The sequence below is a fragment of the Cajanus cajan genome, chromosome 11 (assembly GCF_000230855.2).
Source record: "Cajanus cajan strain Asha chromosome 11, NIPB_CcT2T_4, whole genome shotgun sequence".
NCBI classification, from domain to species: Eukaryota; Viridiplantae; Streptophyta; class Magnoliopsida; order Fabales; family Fabaceae; genus Cajanus; species Cajanus cajan.
Genome location: NC_138527.1, coordinates 1,288,302 through 1,313,094, shown reverse-complemented (window position 1 = coordinate 1,313,094; position 24,793 = coordinate 1,288,302). Strand labels below are relative to the sequence as shown.

At 27.6% G+C, this 24,793-nt stretch overlaps 1 protein-coding gene and 1 long non-coding RNA gene across 2 annotated transcripts; one reads left to right on the top strand and one right to left on the bottom strand.

Moving 5' to 3' along the window:
- The first annotated feature begins 8,961 nt into the window (after positions 1-8,961).
- LOC145953241 (uncharacterized) lies at positions 8,962-11,229 on the top strand. Its single transcript, XR_014430789.1, has 2 exons — positions 8,962-9,374; positions 10,959-11,229. It is a non-coding gene; the product is annotated as an uncharacterized LOC145953241 (long non-coding RNA).
- A 4,989-nt stretch (positions 11,230-16,218) lies between these two features.
- LOC109787843 (cytochrome P450 86B1) lies at positions 16,219-20,391 on the bottom strand. The gene is made up of 3 exons (XM_020346421.3): positions 19,731-20,391; positions 18,514-19,351; positions 16,219-16,885 (listed from the first exon to the last, which is right to left on the bottom strand). The coding sequence occupies exons 1-3, from the start codon at positions 20,105-20,107 to the stop codon at positions 16,487-16,489; spliced, it is 1,614 nt and encodes a 537-aa protein (XP_020202010.1). The 5' UTR covers positions 20,108-20,391; the 3' UTR covers positions 16,219-16,486.
- Positions 20,392-24,793: the final 4,402 nt, after the last annotated feature.

Below are 24,793 nucleotides of genomic sequence, written 5' to 3'. Positions count from 1 at the left end.
AGGGCCTAAACCTCCATGTTAGATTCTACTCTAATAGGGCATGTGACATCAAGGATTAGTTAGGACTAACTAAGATTTGATTCATGTTATTACATTTGAGTAGTTTGATTTGAATTCCTTTGTAATTTGTTATTTCCATTAAGTTTAGTCTATCAATGTGATTCTTTCTAATTGTATTATCTTTTAGTTCTCTTATTTATACGAGGTATTTTAGTTTTATATTATATCATGTGTTATGAAAAATGTGGTAGAGGGTGTTACACTCGTAACTCTCTAGATGACTTGTGCCCAATGTGAATCACCATAAGGAGCTCCTTGGAGCTTCCACGTTCGATGAGGACCAACCCACACTTGATGTGAGTGACACAAATAGAAAACTTTTCTCTCGACCATAACAATGTCCGACGAGTCCAAGTTAGCATTCGACATCGTATCAGGAACCCAACATTTGTAGAAAAATGTGAATTCCACACCATGTGTACCAATTATCAATTCCATAATTTCAATCGGTAAAAACACTCCAAGATTAAGTTAGTTACACTTCTAAAAGGTACAACTTACATATGCTTACATGTTCATATTCAGTCTTCATACAATCACCAAAAATGTATTCCCTTAAAGTTGTCACAAGAATCCATGAACAATCCAAAATTCATAAGATTAATAAAGATACATGCAATTAATGTGTGTTCATATCAATAGTAACAATTAAAGCATCAAATCATACAGAAGACAAAAAAAAAAATGAGTTAAAATACAAATTGGGATTTTTTTTCTTATGCAATGCATGCAATAGTTAAGAGATTAGAGGTCAATCTCACTTTTCAACAATTATCCCATGTCTAGAATAAGACTACTAACTTCCCTTTATCTCGATGAATGTTAGACGAAGGGCATGAGTCTTTAAGATGATCTTCAACAATCTCTAATTCTTCTCCCAATTCTTTAGAGTGCAAGCATAAAAATGAAATTAAAAGCATGAAAATGAAAGAACTATCATAACATCATTTTTAAACTTTAACCCATACTTAACATTCAATAAAAACAATTTATCTATGATTTACCTCCCTTCTCTCAAAATATTAAATAAAATATATAATTAATTAAAAACCATATGTTTCAATAATTAAAAACACTTATTAAAATCAAGGCAAAAATATATTTTTCATCCCTTGTATTATTTATTAGTGTCAATTTAATCTCACTTTAATTAATTGAATCAATTTAGTCCTATATCTTTAAAATGTATCTCAATGTTTGACCTTTCGTTTCTTCTGTTTAAATACTTAACAGATGTGACACGTGTCATGCCATGTGTCATTGTCACGTGGCATGACATCGTGACACGTGGCATGATGACATGACACGTGTCAAATCTGTTAAGTATTTAAACGGAGGAAACAAAAGGTCAAACATTGAGATATATTTTTTAAGATGTGAGACTAAATTGATTCAATTAATTAAAGCGAGACTAAATTGACACTAATAAATAATATAAGGGACGAAAAATGTATTTTTGCCTAAAATCAATCCAATTAATAATTATAAAAAAAAATCATTATTAACTATAAAATTTGGGGTGTTATAAGTAGTGATGTTTAAAATGAATATCAATTACAATTTTTACTATACATGTTTGGACACCATCATACTTCACGTTAATGTCTGATATTAAAGTTTTCATATAAAAGATGTCATTTTGTGAAGTTCGTTATAATAAATTGTGGTATTGGTGAAAATATAATGTTTTCTTAAGAATATTAATATATACACTACAAGAAATGTTACATATAGTGACATACAAAAAGTGTCACTATAGGTACAATATATGTAGGTATATGTCTATTTGACATATAGTTACACACAATTTTAGTATTGATTTTGAATGAGATTTAACAAATATTTTGTATGTCACTATAGTCTATATCCACACTTTTTAATAATATACCAACATATATTGTAGTTATTGTGTGGGTAAAAGTAATTTTTAGTGACATGTATAGTGCACTAGTGGAAAAAAGACTTTTAAAATCGGTTATTTTTAACTTTTAAAATCGATTCCTTAACCGATTTTAAAAGAGCTGATTTTAAAAAGTTATACATTTAAAATCGGTTATTAACCGATCTTAAAAATCTTGACTTTTAAGATCGGTTTTTTTATAACCGATCGTAAAAGTCGTGACTTTTATGATCAGTTATAAAATAACTGATCTTAAAAGTTAACTTTTATGAACTTTTAAAAGTTTACTCGTGAAACTAATTGATTTGTGCTTCAACAGATAAAAGAACTTACAGTCACTCATAGACAAACAGATTTTTTTCTGTGTCATGAACCATCCATTAGATGTAGTCATGCTACACTGGAGAAGGTGTAAACTTTGTCAAAATCAAAATTGGACAGAAATATAAAAATAAAATGAACAAGCATACTGCAACAAGAAGGATTACCTAATTCTAGGGGGTTTATATGGATATTCAGGAGGAAACTTGATTTTTCCATAGTAATATCCACCTGAAAGGAACCAAAAAAATATAAATACTATATAAATTGAGATAGGGTTACTTAAATTGAGACATTTCAAAATAACAAAGCACATGGGGACTGAAAAAAATAAAATGTCAATATGCAATAATCACAAATTACTAAACCTGCAAAAGGTGTTCCTTCACTTCCTTGCAACACATAATCTGAGACATTAATATAGAATAAGATCAGTATCAAGTACCAACCACTCCATAACAAACAAATTAAAATAGAATTGCTGACATCATGCTACAAAATTGCCTTGTGATCTGTTAGGTATAGGTCTACAACATTGATAAACACACAAGATACATCAAGGTTCAACATAATATTTTTCTTCTTTCTAAACATCAGAGCTCAACATAAATTAGTACAAAAAATGCATCAACAATTAATAAATTAAATAGCATCATTTTTTTATCAATTAAAACAGGAAATATCAACGATTAACACAAGCCCAAATAATCCACCATAGTAAATTATAAATTGTAGACAAATTAGTCATGCAAAATTAATCAGAAACCACAAATACGTTATTGTATAGAGGTAAAATGAAAAATATAGAGGATCATGCATTCCCCATCTTTGAAGCTCTAAATCTTTTGATCAAACAAAACATCTAATTAATAATTTGAGATATATGCACGAATACACAAAAATAAGAGAATAAGAGATGAACCAGTGAGACAACAGAACATGTATAACTATATGGTTGTACCAGCAGAATAAGTAAGCATATATGCTATGATAAAAAAAAAATAGTGAAGCACAATTTTAGATAAACAAAGGAAGTTGTACATACTTTACAAAGGGCTCTATATTCCTTCTGAAGGCGCTTGATGCATGATTTCATCGCCATCCAACAAATTTAGCACAGTATCAAGAACAAGGCCCGATGCTACACTCTTATTTTATTCTCAAATGCAATTTTTGTTTCCAACTAAGAATTGATCAAGAACATAAATATTCAATAAATTGAATATACAATGAAGAAACTCAAACTAAGCATCCTCTATAAAATAAAATAACAGAGAGGGGGAGGGGACATCGCCATATCAACCAAATAAAAAGAAATAGATTCTATGTAAAATGATGGAAATAGACATTCATGGAAGAAAAACCCTAATAAATACTCGAATGAAAAAATGCACCCATGAAACCAAACTAAGCCGACGCCATGCATAATCGATTAGTTAAAAAAAAACTCAAAACCTAAAGATAGAAAAAAGCTGAAATGAAAAATTGAACCAATAATAGTAACGAATTAGTAGGAGGCAGCAAAGATAGTCGATACCAGAACCGGTAGTCCCTGCAATGACAACTTGCATGTACCTCTCCGGTAACTCCTCTGCACAAGAGCATTCTCCATGCTGGAAAGTCCAACAGCGGCGATGGTGGTGTAGAAGTCGCTGTAAACTCCGACGCGACCCTTAATGTAAAAGGCGTTGATAAAGGGGAACGACAATGAGGGAAATAACGAAGAGGAGCAAGCCAACATTGATTCTGACAAAGGTGTGGGATTTGTGGCTGAAGAGGATGATGAGGAAGATTCCCATGAGGCCGATGAGCATGTAAACGACGGCGAAGATGAGAATCGCGAGCCTGAATGGAGATGAAAGTGCAAATGCGAGAGAGAAGAGGGAAAAAGGAAGGGGTCTTGTCATTTAGGACATAAGTTTTTTAAATCGGTTATTTAATAACCGATTTTATTTGTAATATATAAAATCGGTTTTTAAATAACCGATTTTAAAAGTAGTGTTAGATAGACCTTTTAAAATTAGTTAAAAATTAAACGATTTTAAAATATCTTTTAAATCGGTTAAATTTTAACCGATCTTAAAAGTGATGGTATTACTTACAAAAATGTCACCGCGTTATTTTTAAAATCGGTTCCCTTTTAACCGATTTTAAAAATCTAATTTTAAAAGCATTTTTTGTACTAGTGATGTCATTATAAGGTGTGTGTCACTATATGACAATTTTTATTATAGTGATATATATATATATATATATATATATATATATATATATATATATCATTGAAAAATCAATAACAAGTAATGATATTTACATAAGTTGTCATAAAACAACTATAAAAAATATTTTTTTTTATGATTATTGAATGAAAATTCAGTATTATGTGTATGTATATTTGTATATATCAATGGTTGAGGTTGTGTACCCTTGAGATGATGTAACTATATACTACATGTTATTGTTATTTTATTGATATTTTTATAAAAAAATATGAATTAGGATAAAAAAAATTTGGAAGAGGTATAAAATAAGCAAAGGGGCATGTGAGTTGTAATATTATTTTCAACTTTAGAAAGGGAAAAGTTGTAAGACATTTTAAACAGAGAAATTTATATAAAGAAAGATGGACATTAAAGGTATGTTATTATAACAAAAATGGGCTTTAGTAGTGATTTTTGTGTGAATAGTAGTTCCAATTGTTATTATACTTGTTTGGATACCACTGTTTCATGTTGATGTCTCAATTGATGTTAAGCTTTTCATATAAAGGATGTTGTGTGAAATTTGTTAAGATAAAGTGTGGGAGTGATGAAAATATTATGTTTACTTAGTAATTTTGTAATATATTATTAAAACATTGACCTATATTAAGTTTAGCAACACATTATTGAAAAATAAGTAACAACCAATGATATTTACATAAGTTGACTAACAACAATTAAGAAAAATATTTTTATGATTGTTGAAAAAAAATTCAATATTATCCTTTTCATTGGTTGAAGTTGTGGATCATTGAGATAATTAATGTAATTCTACTACATGTTATTGTCTTATTGATTTTTTTAAAATATTATTTATGATAAAAAAAATTGTTATATATATATATATAAAGCAATAAGGCATGTTGATTATCACATTATTTTCAACTTTTAAAAGAAAAATTGCAGAAAATGTGAAACAAAGAAATTTATGTAACAAAATTGTAAATGAGGGATATTTTATTATATAAAAAGTTGTTGTGCTATTTAATTTTTAATGTGAATAATGGTTACAATTGTTACTATATATGTTTGGACACCACATGTGACACCCTCTACCCCGCATACCATAACACATAATAATAAAATTTGAATAATATAACATTTCATAATTAAAATATCAAACGTGTTCAGATAGAGAGTACCACATCCATAACTTAACAAAATCAGTAGAAATTACAAAGAAATAAAACTAAAGTTTCCAAAATAATTTAATAAAAACATCTTAATCTAATCCTATCTACGCCCGATGTCACATGTCCTATCCGAGCAAAATCCCACATAGAAGCCTAAGCTCCATCGTCCACATCCTCAACCTCATGCTGCTGATGGTCTCCTGTATATCAAACAAATGAAACAACACAAAAGAAGGGAGTGAGAAACATCTAATAAAGCACATGCCACTACTAGAAAAATGGAAATTAGAGACGGAAAAAATCCGTCACAAAATTAAAGAAAATCCGTCACAAAATTATTAGTGACGGAATTTGTGACGGATTTTGGGCCGTCACAAAAAATGGTGTTACAAAATATTTAGTGACGGAAAATTCAGTCCGTCACAATTAGTGACGGAAATATGTCGTCACTAACTAATAAATTTTCCGTCGCAATTTGTGAGGGAATGCATTCGTCACAAATTGGGTTCAAAATCCGTCACAAATTGTGAGGGATTCAAAATCCGTCACAAAATCCTAATTTTTTATTTTTACGAATTTTTAAATAAAAAATAATTAAATTATTCCAGATTTATTAATTATATAATATATATTATTTTCACTTTTTTTTTTCTAATCTACAAGTATTAATTATTAATTTTCAGATAATTTGCAGTGGTAAGATTCGAACCCCTTACCTTCTACTCATTCTAACATTAACATTCCTTCTCCAGCCATCTGAGCTACCTTATCAGTTCAGTACTTATTTAACAATATATATATAAATATGAAAGAATATCAATTTTTATCACAATAATATCAAACATCATTAAACATCAAACAAATAAATTTAAAATAGATTCATAATTAAAATCATAATATAATTTATTTTAGAATTTTTATTTTATTAAATTAATTGAAAATTAATTATATTTTATCATTTTTTAATCAAGTGAATGAATGATAATGAATTAACAAAATTTTTAAAATATATTTTAATTGAAAGTATATTTTTAGTAAATATTTGAATATAAAAGTATTTTTATAAATAATTAAATGAAAAATATATTTTAAAATTTATTTCTCTCATAACACTACTTAAGTAAAAATTTTCAAAAAAAACTAAACTTATATTTGTTTGCGTTATTTTTCCAAAAAAAATAAAATAAAAAAAAGATCAAACCTTTTGATAATTAAACCATCCAAAAATTAAGACAAAAAAATAATGTTGATTGGACCAAACTACCGAATACGTACGGGCTGAGTTTAGTGTGATATACTCCACAAAAAAGAAAAGGACAATAGACTCCGAAACTGTAATGCATAAATATAATTTGAAAATTAAAACAATTTATTCGAAATGGTTACACGAGGAAAAACGAAAAGAATAAATAGTTGTTTAGATTGTGAAACTTGTAATCAATTACTAAAACCTTATATTCGATTACTAGATGATTTTATAAATTTAACTTTAATTCTAATACTTATAATCCTTTAACTAATTTTTTAATTAATAAAAAATATTATAAATAATGATTTTTTTATAATATTTATTAAAATTATACATGTAACACTTAAATCCAAAATAATAATCAAGTGCCATAAATTCTCCAGTATCAACCATATATATATATATATATATATATATATATATATATATATATATATATATATATATATATATTATTTTTACATTACTTGCATTCACAGATATTGATCTGCTATATTAGAGTCACATCTTTATTAATTTATTAATGAGTGTTTTTACTTTCATATATTATTTTATAAATTATATATTATAAATTATCATAAATATTTTTTAAACTAATTATAAAAATTAAAAGAAGTTTAAATAAATGCAAATGACAAAATTCTAATTTTTTATTTTTACGAATTTTTAAATAAAAAATAATTAAATTATTCCAGATTTATAATTATAAAATATATATTATTTTCACCTTTTTTTTTTCAAATATACAAGTATTAATTATAAAGTGCATTATATATAATATATAATACATTTTATAATTAATTATATATATATATTTTTTTTCTAATATATATATATATTTTCACCTTTTATTAATTATATAATATATATTAAATTATTCCATTTAGGTGTATTATAAAGTATGATGATAATATTTTTATATATTTATTGATAGACTTAATTGTATATATTTTTTATTAAATGATCAAGCATAATGAATTTTCTAGCGTCAACCATTATATATATATATATATATAATTATATATCATTTATAAATATACTTTTATATATTTATTTTTAGTTTTTTAGTTAAAATGGAAATTAATATTGTATTTTATAATTTCATAAGTACTTTTAAATTAAAAGTTTTTTCCTAATTCATATTTTAATTTTTTATACTTCAAAACGACAACTTATTATTTAAAATAATTCATTTCTTATGTTTTAATTTTTAATCTTTTGATGAAAAAAATATTTTAGTTTCATAATTTTTTAATTATTTTTTTAGCTAAATATGATTTATTTATACATAATTCTTAAATATAATAATTGTGCAGTAAAATTTTCTATTTTGAGAGGGATACGTAATCCCTCACAGATTGTGACGGAATTTGTGACGGAATACAATTTTTAAAAGTATTCCGTCACAGAATCCGTCACAAATTGTGAGGGATTCAAAATCCGTCACAAAATCCTAATTTTTTATTTTTATGAATTTTTAAATAAACAATAATTAAATTATTCCAGATTTATTAATTATATAATATATATTATTTTCACCTTTTTTTCTAATATACAAGTGAAAATTATAAAGTGTATTATATAATATATACAATACACTTTATAATTAATTATATATATATATATATATATATATTTACCTTTTATTAATTATATAATATATATTAAATTATTCCATTTAAGTGTATTATAAAGTATGATGATAATATTTTTATATATTTATTGATAGACTTAATTGTACTTTTTATTAAATGATCAAGTACAATGAATTTTCTAGCATCAACCATTATATATATATATATATATATATAGTTATATATAATTATATATAATTTATAAATATACTTTTATATATTTATTTTTAGCTTTTTAGTCAAAATGAAAATTAATATTGTCTTTTTATAATTTCATAAGTATTTTTAAATTAAATTTTTTTTCCTAATTCATATTTTAATTTCTTATACTTCAAAATTGTAACATTCCAAAAAATTTTATTTTTATGTATTGGAATTATTAGAAAGTTTATCATATTTTTTATACGAATTTTACTATTCACGTATACGTATTGTACTATTTACATATACGTATTTTACTATTCATATATACGTATTTTACTATTCATATATACGTATTTTACTATGCAATTGCATAGTAAATGGCTGCTGAAGGGAGCTCACGAGGGAAGCAAGTTTCCATTTATAAATGAATTTGAATATTTTAATGAATAGTGCATAGTAACTTATAATATTATTTTAATGAATAGTAACCTATGCATAGTAACTTCAAAAATTCTATAAATAGGAGCTTAAGGTTTTTGAAAATTCATAATTTTAAAGAGAAGAAATTCTAGAGAAATAAAAAGAGAGAATAAGAGAGGAGGTTCTGCTCTAATTCCGGTCCCGATTTAAGAAAAAGAGGAGGAGGTTCTGCCCAAGTTCCTATTCATCCAGGTACGGGGGAAAAGGGGATTATTTATATGTAGAGTACATGAGGGAATTGGGTAGAGGAATAATTTCTTAAAATCACGTTTAATTTATCTGAATGGAAGGCCGAGCCTCCTATTAATTTATAATTTGGAATTTATCTGAATGGAAGGCTGAGCCTCCTATTATTTTGTAATTTAAATGTTCTTGATAAAAGACTAAAATTTACATCTTTGTTATATTTTTATGATTTGGAAAATATAAATGGATTCCTAACTAGGAGGCACTGCCACCTTTACTGGAGTTAATTTATATTTTCTTTATTATTATCTATATATATATGTATTCCTAGTTTTTCACTATATTGTAAGGGTAGTACTTATAAGACTTAATCTGGTATGTATGAGTTTGAATTATCACATTGATTCCATGTTCTATGTATGATTGAGGTTGGATTGAGGGGAAAAGGTTTTGGTTAGGGTTTTCATGATTTCTTCATGATTTCCATGGATTAATGGTTAAAACTTAATTTTATTGCTTAAAATGATGTTTTTTTGATATTGTTTATGTTTTTTTTAATGGTTCAAATTCGTGTAATTTAGATTGGATTCATGATTGGAAGGAATTTTCAAGGTTTTCATGGGTTGCTGGTTGCAGAATGCGCTGGGCGCGCTGAGTGCAAGTCTGGGCGCTGAGCGTGAATATTTTGATTTTGAGGTCTTAATGAAAGTTGTAGCCTTGGATTTTAGCTTTCCAATGGCGTTGGAATCACCCAAAAAGGAGGTCTAGAACTCCAGATATGGATGTTTTAGTGAAGAGGGGTCAAGCTGTCAGCTTTATCTATAGCTGTTGCGGTTTTTATCATTTTTCACAAAGTAGATGATGGAATTAGGACTTGATGTCTTCATGAGAGTTATAGGAAATTTTCTTATCTTTCATATGAAATAAGGATGAGCATGGTAGGAGTAGTATAACCCCTGATACGCTGTTTATAGTTTATACTAATTATTCTATTGATTATTATATTAGTTATTGTTACGTTATTTGATGGATGATATTGATGTGAATTTGAATTATGAGTTGAGATATTGTATGATTATGCTTGTGATGTCTCACATTGATGACTAGGATGGCACGACCCCTGGGTAAGTGGTGCTATAGGGAAGGCGTGACCCTAGTATGATGTGGGATGAGTAGGACAGTTAACACCACCACTTATGTCGCTTATGGCAGCCCTGGCATAGGGTTAATTGCAAGAGATTGTATTGATTGTAATGTGATTGTGTTTCCTCACACCAAAATGGCGAGGGACGGCACGGCCCCTGGGTAAGTGATGCTACAGGGAGGGCGTGACCCTGGTCTGGTGTGGGTTGAGTGAGGCAATTAACCTGTATCACTTGTGTCAGATGTGGCGAGGTCTTGGCATAGTGTTAATTGTTGGATTGGCACGAATGTTGTATGTGAATATGATGAGTAATTGATATATATATATATATATATATATATACACTATATAATGAGTTATGATGAAATTATACTGTGATATGATTGAATGTATTTTGCATTTAGATAATTTTTCTTTTCTCACCGTATAAATTGTTGATATTTTAGGTGGAGAGGATCCAACTGCAAGTGGTATATAGAATGCCATCCGTTAATTTGGGAAATGCTCTGATAGTGTGACATCGGGGCAAGAGGATCTCTAGGATAGAATATTTGGTATTGTAATAAATGTTATTTTCTTTGAAAAATGTGTAAACTCTTGAATTTTATCTTTCAAGTTTTATTTTTCAGTCAGAACAGTTATGAAGTATTATGTGAACCCTTTTACCAACTTAAAAAGTTTATTTTCCTTAATTTTTTTTTATTATATTTCGATATATGTGTTGGGGTAGTAAGGGTGTCACAAAAATGACAACTTATTATTTAAATTAATTCATTTCTTATGTTTTAATTTTTAATCTTTTGATGAAAAAAAATATTTTAGTTTCATAATTTTTTAATTATTTTTTTTAGCAAAATATTTTTTATTTATACATAATTATTAAATATAATAATTGTGCAATAAAATTTTCTATTTTGAGAGGGATACGTAATCCCTCACCAATTGTGACGAAATTTGTGACGAAATACAATTTTTAAAAAATTTTCGTCACAGAATCCGTCACAAATTGTGAGGGATTCAAAATCCGTCACAAAATCCTAATTTTTTATTTTTACGAATTTTTAAATAAAAAATAATTAAATTATTCCAGATTTATTAATTATATAATATATATTATTTTTACCTTTTTTTTTTTCTAATATACAAGTATTAATTATAAAGTGTATTACATAATATATATAATACACTTTATAATTAATTATATATATATATATATATATATATTTCCCCTTTTATTAATTATATAATATATATTAAATTATTCCATTTAAGTGTATTATAAAGTATGATGATAATTTTTTTATATATTTATTGATAGACTTAAGTATACTTTTTATTAAATGATCAAGCACAATGAATTTTCTAGCGTCAACCATTATATATATATATATATATATATATATATATATATAGTTATATATATAGTTATATATAATTATGTATAACTTATAAATATACTTTTATATATTTATTTTTAGCTTTTATAGTTAAAATGCAAAATAATATTGTCTTTTTATAATTTCATAAGTATTTTTAAATTAAAAGTTTTTTTCTAATTCATATTTTAATTTCTTATACTTCAAAATGACAACTTATTATTTAAATTAATTCATTTTTTATGTTTTAATTTTTAATCTTTTGATGAAAAAAATATTTTAGTTTCATAATTTTTTAATTATTTTTTTAGAAAATATTTTTTATTTATACATAATTCTTAAATATAATAATTGTATAATAAAATTTTCTATTTTGAGAGGGATAGATAATCCCTCACAGATTGTGACGGAATTTGTGACGAAATATTTAGAGAGGAATAAAATCCGTCACTAAATCCGTCGCAAATTTTTTTTTTTTATTAGTGACCCCGTTTGTGACGGAATTGTTAGAGACGGAAATTTTTCCGTCACAAACTCTAAAATAAGTAGTCCGTCACAAAAATAAAATTTTCGTCACAAAAGTCGTCACTATTAGTGACGACATTTTATCCGTCACAAATTTTCGTCACAAATTTTAATTCTTTTAGTAGTGTGCATGGACACGGATTTATCATAGATCAATCAACAACAATAGCTTATCCAATCATCCAAGTCATACAAATAGTGATTTATCATCATTTAATAATAAGAATGCACATGCATGGACACGAACTACATATTATCATGCATGTGGCGCCAGTAAAACATCACATGGCATATTGTCGCTAGCAATACACGAAGAGTAGTCTAGGAGTACATGCCGGGTCACACCCTCTACGCACTCTCACTAGAAGGATATACTACCAGAGTCTCGTCGGGATAGCTAAGCCGCGCAAGATACATCCCATGCACACAATGGGCGAGACTGAGACTTTCAAACCGAGCTATCCCCAAGGACTAATCCCCAAAGCTTTTACACTAGGGGGCCTTCTCTGACGATGTATTCCATATCGTACCCTTAAAAACATTTATGCACATGATGCATGTCAATCAAGACTCTATGCATTCTCATATCACATTATTATCATCACATCTTCATATCTCATGTCTCAATCACATTTCACATTACATCATCATATCACATTATCACATTATCACATTATCTCATCATATTCACAAAGCCTCCACAGAGCACTTTAATTTATATCAAAACTCATTTATTTATAAAATTAAATACATATTTTTACATCTCATCAAACAAGGAATATAACAAAACAATCAGAAATCAAAACAGAAAATATTCATATTTTGCCTATTTTTCATAGGGTTTCCCGTAGGAAACCATAAAGCACTCTAAATCATAATCAAAACATATTTATTCTAAAAATTAATCACATATTTACACATTACATTCAACAAGGAATACAATAGAGAAATTAGATAGCAAAACAGAAAACATTTCTATTTTGTCTGTTTCTCATAGGGTTCCCACAGGAACCCACAGAGCACTCTAATTCATACAATAAACATTTAAAACAACACAATTCACTCATACAATTACCTCTTCAAACCATCTTCTCCTACAATCACCAATGCATTCCCTTAGGGTTTCCCATAGGAAACCATAGAGATCTTAATTCATACAACTAATTACATATAAGAAAATAATAGGCAAAACAGATACAATTGGGAAAAATCCTCATACATAAGCATACAAAAATACAACAAACATAGGATTGAGGGCCAATCTCACTACCCAACAGATATTCCCATACCCAAAGCGAGGTTTCTCACTCTCCCCTTACCTGGATAAATAGGGGTTGAAACTAAAGCAGGAACTCCTCCTCCGGGTTCCCCTTGGTCTCCAGAAAGTGTAGAAGAAAAAGGTTAAAAGTGAATAAATGTGTTTTTCTAGAGTGCCGCAATGCATTTATAGGTTTCAGGATTTGGCCAGAACGGGCCGTTCCGAATCCGGAACGACCCGTTCTGGGCACATAGAACATGTAGAAAAGCCTCTCCCAGAACGGCCCGTTCCAAAACCAGAACGATCCGTTCCAAAACCAGAACGGCCCGTTCTGGGTCAATAATTTGTTCTTTAAAACGAAATCCGAAACGGCCCGTTACCAAAGTGGAACGACTCTTTCTGGATTGAAATTTTACCCATGAATGCTCGAGTTGGAACGGCCCGTTCCCAAAGTGAAACGGTCTGTTCCAGGGCTATGAAAATCCAAAATTACTAATTAATAAATAAATAACATATATATATATATATATATATCAAATTAAAATAAAATATCAATACAATTTAAACATGATTTTCTTCAAATAATAATTATAACAAAATATTTATTATTAAAAACCTTTAAAACTTCAATCAAACCCATTTAATTAATCAAAATAATTATAAGGAAACAATCTTCATAAATATAAAAATAAATAATAATTATTCGTAATATTAGTAAAAAAATTCGGATGTTACACCATAATTTCACATTTATGTCTTTATTAATGTTAGAGTTTCTATAAAAGGACTATAGAAACAATCATTGTAAGTAAAATCTTTCTGAGCATTGATGTTTTTGTAATATTAAATATGTTAAAATATTAAAGTATAAGGACAATTAAAAAGTTATCTTTACAATATTAATTATCTCAAGAAAATAGGACGTGTACTAAAATTTTAAGGTGTTTTTACACATGTTATTGTTGTTTTATTGATTTTTTTAAAGAAAATATGAATTGAAAGAGGTATAAAATAAGTAATAAGTCATGAAAGTTATCACATTATTTTTAACTTTAGAAAGAGAAAAAATTTGGAAGAGACATGAAAAAATAAATTCATGTAGTAAGAGACATGTTACTTTAATAAAAATGAGCTTTACTAGTAATATTTAATGTATTTATAGTAATTACATTTTTTACCATACATGTTTGGACACCAACAATTCATGTTGATGTTTCAATTGATATTAAAGTTTTTATATAAAGGTTGTTACAATCGTTACAAGTATAATGTTTTTGAACACCAATGATTTTGTAGTATTAATATGTGAACGATAAATTTTTTTTGGTTGTGCTTAATAATTTAATAATGTAGTACTAAAATAATAATGTATAAAAATATGATATACACCAAAACTTTTAAGTTATTTTTACACTGTCTTTTAATTACTTATATTATATATGTAATTTTTTGACTTTAGTAAATTGCCTTACTTATATCAAACAATTTTTAATTGATTTATAATGTAATTTCTTATATAATGAAAATATATATCCATTAAACTCTTAATCTAATTGAGCTTAAAATCACAATATTTAAAATTCAATATTGCATAAGTTGATAAATATAAAAATTATACTTATAAGATTGGAAAAACAAAATTTAAAGAGAGTCATATCAATATTAAAATGAGAAATGATAGATACACACTCTTTTAAACATATTTCTTTTTATTAATTAAAATTTATTAGAAATTACAAAATTTATTGAGTCCACAATTTATTTAAAGAATCTCTTAATTTTTTAGTTTTCATTACATTTTAAGATTTAATGATTTTGACATTGTCATTAATGTAAAAGCTTTTACACTGTAATTTAATAAAATGTTATTGTTGATATAACTTTTAACGTAATTTTTGTAAAAGTGAAGATATATGATGATTTGTGATTGACATCTTATTGACTTAAACTTTTTCTTTTATTATGAATAAAATACTAAAGAAGTGTAATTAAAGCAACAACTAACTTATGCGAACTATGTGATTCTTTTTGGCTTTAGAATGGGGATGAATTATAGGGTTTGTGCGAGATATAGAATTCAAAAAATATGTCAGATCGACATAAAACAGGTGGCTTTTTCCCCTTTATTAAATTAATAAAAAATACATTACAAAAATTAAAAGAAAGAAACTAATTTTCAAATTAGTAATTTTCGAAATTAATCCAAAGCTATCATTTTAGGTTAATTTTTTTTATATAGAAGGTAAAAATAAAGTAAAATTATTTTAAAATTTTAGTTTAAAAATTAAAAAAACTACTTTTTTTTTTTATTTCAATGTTTCATATCGATTAGTTATGAATGAGAGAAGAGAAATTAAGATATTTAACTTATTTTTAAAATCTACCGATCAATTAACTTACTTTTTCCCTTTGTTTTTTTAATAAAAATTATTTTTTTCAATTTTTTAAGTAATTTTCTCAAAATTTTTTTGACACATTCTCCTTTTAATTAAGTAAAAAAAAACTAGATCAAATACTAAGTGTTTATAAAATATTTATATTTTTGGAAATACATATATCCTTTTTTATATTTTTTTTAAACTTAACACCTTATTTAATTTCTAAATATGAATACTACTCGGATTATTACGAAAATGGTATATTGATATTTTAGGAAACTACCTCCAATTTTTTTAGCATAACACAATTCTCACATCCATCCTTGCATATCATTGAAAAACATAAAAATCATTCTCACAAGTATCACACCCATACAAGAAACAAATCATAACAATATTACTAATTCATTTCTCTCTCTCTCTCTCTATATATATAATCAAACATTGAAGTGCTTCTCAATTTCTGCCACACCACGCCTGTGAAGGTTGACTTTCAATCCATGCTTCATGTAGAGGGTCAAAGCAAGCTTTGGCACCACATGGTGATTCTCGACCACCTTAACATGGTAGCGGAATATGATGCTGGCTGCAGCATATTTCATCTGATAGTATGCAAAATCCTTGCCTAAGCACAAGCGAGGTCCTCCATTGAAGGCACTGAATTTGTATGCAGACTCACTCACGAACCTTCCATTTCTCAGCCACCTTTCTGGCTTGAACTCCTTGCAATCCTTCCCCCATATGCTTTCCATTCTCCCCATTGCATAAATTGCATATATCACCTTTGTCCCTTTCTTTAGCACTGTTCCATTTGGCAGAGTCACATCCTCCATCACCTGAATTCATGATGAGTTTAATTGCCATCTACTATCAGTTTAAAAGGGTTTTATACTAATATAAATTATTGAATAAATTTGTTGACTTTTATGATAACAATCTTAAAAATCATATTAATTATGATTTTTGATTAATTGATATGTTGATTTATAAGTATTAAACTCATAATTTTTAAAATTATTATTGTAAAAGTGAAACTAACTTACGTAATGAATTTTGGTTGAATATATTATTACACTGGTTTTCATTTGAGTTGAACTTCTATCAAACAAACAGTTCACACTTAATTGCATTCAATCTGGGTTCCCATATCCTAAGTTGCATTTAATAATGCTTCCTTGAATTGTGTGATCTTCTAAACAAATTATCCAAGTAGTGCTGGGAAGGTTTGCCAGATGCAAATTTTCAAGTCAAATTTGTGTTACATTTTGAAACCAGATTCGTTTTGACTTTATGCTAGCAACTAGCTACAGTTATTTATGAATTTATCGTTATTTGTTCCCTCACCTGTATGCCTACCTTAAAAAAAAATATAGGCCTGACAAAGATTTGGGTTTTGTTAGGTAAACAATTAGTTGCCAAAATTAATACTTTGCTCTAAAATGCATAAAAGACGGTCTGAAGAAATTTATAAATCGGTCCATACAGTTGGTTGCAGGGAAGACAAAACAACAAAATGGTCAATTATAAGTAACATGCAGTGCAGAGAAGAATTTAATCAACGAAGAAAGAAGACGAAAGCAAAAAGGATACATTTTCTGCTCTATGTGATCAATCCTTTGAAAGTCAATTACCAAATAGGATCATAATGAAGCATATCAATAAGAAGGGAAATGTTAAAATTAAATCCAATTTTAGGGTAGGAGGGAAGGAAGAAAGAAATTTAAAAAAAAATGAAAGAAAGGAAGAAAAAAAAATTAAAAGATGTCACCAATAATGTGAGAAAAAACGAAAAGAAAAATATAAAGAAAATGAGGTAGAAAGAAAAACTAGATGTAGAATATAAAATGTCAACCCAAAAATTAAAAAGCTTTTATTATTAGGAGAAAATATTTATTATATTTATAATTTAATCTTGTTCAATTCTATAAATTTGGCTAAAATTGCACTGGATATGGCATCTCAACATAATAAATATATATATATATATATATATATATATATATATATATATATAGAGATATATATATATATATATATATATATATAAAAGAATTCTCTTATTTCTTTTCTTTTTAAATGATTTTTAACTTTTAGTTATCAACATATTTGAGAAAACATTATAATCTCACATTTTAGTTTTTTCTCATTATAAAAAATATCTGCAAAATAAAAATCGCATTAATTAGAACAATTTAAATTTGAAACTTTTTTTTTTAGAAATAAGTTTTTTTTTTTCATAAAATTGAAATTTTAAAACTTATAATTATCTTTTAATAACTTTTCCTCTTTAAAGCTGATTTATTACATGAGAATTTTTATATTTAAATAAAAATAAAATTTCTCAAATTCATCTTCCTGTAAATTTATTTATAAAAACCCATTTCAATCACACATATAGTAATTAATCTAATTTCAGTATTTGTAGGGTTAGAATTAAAAACAAAAAATTGAAAACAAGAATTACCTCCTTGTGATCCACAGGCACAGAAGGATATAACCTTAGAGCTTCCGAAAGTGCAGCATGCAGATAATCCATCTTCTTTATCTCCTCACTCCTGAAAGCCAAACCATGAATCTCTTCCTTCTTGAACCCCTCTCTCTCGCTCACCACCCTACAAATCTCACCCACAATCTTCTCCTCCACTTGATGATTCTGATGCAGAAGCCAGAAAAACCAGCTCAAAGCCACAGAAGAAGTGTCCCTCCCCGCCAATATGAAGTTCACACAAATGTCCCTCAGAAATTTATGAGAGTAAGCTTCTCCATTCTCATCCTTGAGCCTCATGAACACCGTCAACAAGTCACACTTCTCTTCATCATCTTCACGCTGCTCCTCCTTCCTCGCCCTGATAACACTCTCAGCAAACTCATCAACCCTCTTTATGGACTCCTTCAGCCTCTTCTCCACCCCCACGTTGAGGCGCCTCATCAACTTCCACAGCCACACCGGGGTCACGAACCTCCTCATCGAGGTCTCCGTCGCGTCCTCGAACGCCGTCGCGAACGGAATCTCCGGCATGTGGGGCTGCGAGCAACCGGGGTCTACACCGAAAGCTATCATGCACACGTTATCGAATGTTAGCCTCAGCAACACTTCTTGAAGGTCGATGACGCGTGATTCGGTGACGCATGATTCCAGTAGAGGTAAGAGTCTATTGTGGACAAGCTCCAATAGGGACTCTGCGGTTAGGTTTCTGAACTTGGCTGAGTGGAACTCGAGGCTCGCCGTTTTCCTTTGTCGCTGCCATGCTTCGTTGTCTGAGTTGAATATGCCATCTCCTAGCAGGTCACGAAGCGTGTACCTTGTAAACATGATTCATCACATCATCGTGTCTTTGAATTAAAGATAGTGTTCTCCTTGTTTTCCACGAAAAATGCTAAATAAGACACGACAAGAGGGTAGTTGAGGAATCAAAAGTGGAAAGTTTTTTTTTTATGAAACAAACACTATGGTATCCTTGATTTTCAATGTAATGTTTCTAATAAAAATCTTCTCCATATTAATTAATTCCTTAACGAATATATAATAAAGAAATTTCTTGTTGTTTTCTATAGTTTTTTTTATTGGGAACTAGCTGTGTAACATGATTTTCAGTGAAAGTTTCCAATACAAAAACTTTTCAGTTTTGAATATTCCTTATTTTCTATATTTTGTATTTTTGTGGTTAATTAATTAATTACCTGAAGAATCTTCCCTTAGGGAAGGAGGAGAAGTTGGTTTTGAGGAGGTGCTCGATGTTGCGAGGGTCTGAGGTGATGACGCAGTTGAGGCTAGTGAAGCAAGGGCCATGGAATGTGAAGGTTCCATTTTGGCGGATGAGGACTTGGGTGAGCCATTCATAGAGGTTGGTTCTGAGGCCTGAGAGAAGGGAAGGTAGCATTCGGAGGATTGGCCAAATGGGTAGGCCATGGTGCCTCTTTGAGATGAAAAGTTGAAGGGCTAAGAAAACGGTGGCAGCAATGGTGAGTTCCAAGAAGTGAAGATGTTGCAAGAGAGAAAATAAGAAGAAGAAGTAGAAGCTGGCCATCATGTTGGTGAGAGTAGAGAAAGAGATCATGTGTGGAGACTCGTGAGGAGATTGGTGGGATTTATGGGGGCTTCATCACGTTTGTTCTGTTGGGGGATGTGCTGCTTGGCGTGCTGGATTTGGCAAGGTGAATTGTATGTTGCATTGTGTGTCCAATTGGTTTTACTTTGCCATTCACTCAATTGCTTGCTTATCTTACGTTAGTCTTTGGTTTGAAGCCTTCACTTTGGGAATGTGGATACACTCATCTTCTATATTTACATTGTGGCTAATTCTTAATTAATATACACAATTTTTAAGAGTGATGTCCTCGGGTTAGATGTACAAATATAAAATATTCTTTATATTTTTATGCTTAAACAATCACATTAAACTATTTTTTCACATTATGTGTAGAGAAACTAAGCAAATTCTAGTGATTGGAGAGTAAGAGTTTGAGAGAAAAGCGATTAGGGAAATTTGTACAAGATTTTTAACAAGTAGAGATTAAAATTAACCTGATATACATAAATAATGACATAAAATAATAATTTGATGTGATTATCTAACTATATATGAAAATTATAAAAAAAAAATATTCTATCAAATGTTGCAGATTATAAATGAATGTTTAACTTTTTAAATTAAATTACAAAAATGTAAATATTAAGATCCAATTACAAATGTTTTTTTTATTATTTGGGAACCTAATTATAAAAATCTCAAAAAAAATTATGGACCAAAATTGTAAATTCTTTGTTATTTGTAATTTTTTTTAAACTTTAACGAACTAAAACTAATCACTAGCTATGTTATACATAATTACACATATTAATATTTTAAATCAACTTTTTTATCGGTGTTTTAAATTTAATAATTAATAATAACATGATAATTAAAAATATGCACATGCTAAATAATACTAGACGATTAATACTAAAGATAACAGTTAATTTTTAATGTATTTAAACAATGCGTGATAATCAATAACGAGTCTTTTGTATTACTATATATATAAAAATACGTTATTAAGAAAGAAGTCTATACTAATGATAACAATTAATTGAAATTAAAGAGATACACTATAAATAATTGTTTTTTATTTCTATTCTTAATAGATCATTATATTTTTTATTTGTTAAAAAAATAAATAAAATAACCATCCATATTTTCTAAATAATTATCTATAACTAGTCATTCAATTTATATTATTTTTTTTAATAATTTTTAAAACTTAGGAGATAGGAAGTTACCTCTTTTATTTACAAATATGTTGAGAAAGAAAAAAAAATCTAGTATGTATAAATAAAATTGTGGCACGTTATTGGTTTAAGTGTCAAGTAGACTTGTAACTGATTAACTGGGCTCAGTAATGACAGTTCTGTGGTAGGATTAAGGGTGATGATGGGTGGTTAGCTACCTAACTAAGAACAAATATATACATTTTTAATGTTCTACGATTCCATATCATTAATATGAAAATCACCATAATAACTAGGTGATTCCATATCATTAATATGAAAATGACCATAATAACTAGGTGGTGGGCCTTTTTAATAAATTCTGTTGAATTAAATACTAATGCCCAAATCACGTATATTGTTACCTTTAATTATCATTGGTAGGCTCATAATAAAATTAACAAAAACGTATAACTTTTTCTGCTCTTGGTTTATGCGATAACACTTGGCAAACGCATACTCTAGGTAACAAAATTTTATATTTTATTTTAATAACTTTATTCATTTTAACACAGTGTTTAATTAGAGGAGAGAAAAAATATATAATTTTAAAAAGTTTTCTTATTTAATTCAATTTGTAAAAGGTGAGAAGGTTCGAGCAAGCAAAATTTCTCATAGTTCTCCAATATTGAAAAGATTTGGAATCCTTTTAATTCAAAAAAGGGAAGGAGAGGTGAGAAATTTTAATGAAGGCAGAGGGAAAAGATAAAATTTTTATTTGGTTGAGAGAAGATGGTAACTCTTTTCTTGTTTAATTTACAAGGGGATCAGTGAGAGATTTTAAAAATTATTTTATTTTTATATCTTTATAATTTTAAGGGAAAAAAATATTTAATCCACGTAAATTTCACTCCTTTTGTAAATAGACACTATAAACTTTAAATTTATTTCAATTGATTATTAAATTTTTCTTGTTAGCAAATAAATATCATAAACTTTAATTTTATTATAATTTATCTTTAAATTTTATCATTTTTACAAATAAACACTTTAATTGCAATTTTATCTTAATTATTTTTTAAAAGTCTCTTATATCAAATTAAGATTAAATTACTAAGATAAAAAAATATAAATCATTTATTTATTTTAAATCACACTTATTTATTAATTTTTTGCTACATATATATTAGTTTTATTTTCATATATATTAAAATACCATATAATTTAGAAGAACAAAAAATTAAATAAAGACTTCTTTTTATTGTTTTTGTCATTTCTTTTCTTCTAAATTCGTATTTTTATTATATTTTGAAAAAAAAAATAGTTGTAACATAAAAAGAAAAAGATTAGTGAATGATTGATATTTAAGATAAATAATTTAACTCTAAATTAATATATAACATAAAAACTTTGTAAAAATAATAAATTATCAAATGTCAAAATCAATTAGAATGAAATTAAAGTTGTGGGTATTTATTTGTAAAAGAAGTAAAGTTTAAGGATTAATTGAAACAAAATTAAAGTTCATAATATCTATTTACAAATCAAATAAAGTTTAAAGATTGGTTAGGATAAAATAAAAGTTTATGGTACATATTTGTAAAAGAAATAAAGTTAGGATGGTTGATTACTTTTCTCCCGAATTTTAAGTTTAATACACAAATAATAATATTTTAGATATTATATTAAAAAAATATTTTAAAATTCCTTTCCCTTCAAATCTTAAAGAGCTAAAATTTAGTTAGGAGGAATTTTGTTCCCTTCCCATCCCATCCAATCTCTTCCTAAAAATTGAACAAAATAATAAGTGTTTTAAAATTCTTTCCTCTCCCCACCCCTCCTTTTCATTCCCTTCCAACCAAACACTATGTTAGTGGGGAAGGGAGAGATTTTAAAAATGTTTTTAATATAATATTTAAAATATCTTTATTTCTGTTATTAACTTAAAATTAAAAAGATATAAAAATAAATTAATTTTTAAAATTTTTCTCCTTTTCTTTTGAATCAAATAAGAAAACAACTATCTTTCCTTCCCCCCACTCATTTCAACCAAACAAATTTCTACTCCTCCATTCTCCCTCCCTTTTCCTTTGCTCCCCTCCTTTAATAGAAGAATTCTCAAAAATTTTCTAAACATTTTCATACCTTGTTGAATAAGTATGTATTGTGTTATGTATATTTACATTGTGTGACTTAATAATTGATTTACAAATTAGTATTTATAATATTTTATATTTATAAGTTTATTCTCTAATTTTCATATTTTATTTTTTTTATTAAAAAGTTTATTAAATAACTGATTTACAAATTTAGCGATTGAAATAGTGGAAAAAAAAGTTTAAACATAGTTGAAAAGATTTGTATTTTCAAATTTTTAACACTGTTTTTGTGACCAAAATATCAATTGCTAATTCCAATGCGACCAATATATTAGTAACTCACGCTATTTTGTTGGTGAACAAATATATGGGTTGTTATCTTCATATTAGTTGCTAATTGACTTTGTGATTAGTTTTTTTATTTTTTTTACCTACTTCCTTTTGTCTTTATCTTGGTCACTAAGGAGTTTAAAAGTTGAATTCTAAGCTTTGGTCGCTAAACTGTGATTTTTAATAGTAATGGATAATAAAGTTATGTCTTAAGACTTAAGAGTGTATAGTATAACTATCATTGATATACTTATTATTGAATTGTTTCTACAATCCTTTTTTATATATATATATTTTGTATTTGTTGACAAAATGTCAAATAATTTGTGACGTGGTTTGGTTTACCAAGTCTTATTGCTATTTTTTTATTATTCCTAGTTTTAAGGAGTGATTAGTTGTTCCAATATATTTGAGAAGTCCATGTCTTGAATCCATTCCTATTTTTTATGTATTCAGTTACTGTTATGGTTTAGTGCTTATCTATTTGACTGTTACTGAATTGCCTATAAATAAAGCAAATGCACTTCCGAAATAGCTCTCTTTCTTAGTTTTGTTTAACAGTGGTAACCAGAGCCAGGTTATTTGAGTGTAGAAAGGGGAGTGAAAGAGAGAAAATATAAAAAGGTGGGTAAACACCGGGAAGTGAGGAAAAGTTTGTTTTCTATTTCTTGTTTTGCAACAGCAATACACGATGGCCACAGACAATTTCGTGCAACCCGCTATTCCTCGATTTGATGGTCATTATGACCATTGGAGCATGCTCATGGAAAACTTCTTGAGGTCTAAGGAGTATTGGCAAGTTGTATCAGATGGAATCCCAGAATCAGAAGTTGGCTCGACAATGAGCGAAGCCAGAAAAACTGAAATAGAAGGACTACATTTGAAAGATCTTAAAGCAAAGAATTATCTTTTCCAAGCAATTGACCACTCCATCTTGGAAACCATTCTCAACAAAGACACATCAAAAGATATTTGGGATTCCATGAAAAAGAAGTATCAAGGCTCAGCAAGGGCAAAGAGGCAGCAGCTTCAAACACTTCACTCGAAATTTAAAACACTACGAATGAAATCAGGTGAATCAATGACATTATTTTTCATGCATGATGGCAATCGTCAATAAAATGCGG

Coding starts and splice junctions, on each gene's coding strand:
- LOC109787843 (XM_020346421.3), bottom strand. CDS start 20,107: ATGATCTCTTTCTCTACTCTCACCAACATGATGGCCAGCTTCTACTTC. Junction 19,352..19,730: donor CCTAAGGGAAGATTCTTCAG/GTAATTAATTAA, acceptor CATGTTTACAAG/GTACACGCTTCGTGACCTGC. Junction 16,886..18,513: donor TGCCTGTGGATCACAAGGAG/GTAATTCTTGTT, acceptor TCATGAATTCAG/GTGATGGAGGATGTGACTCT.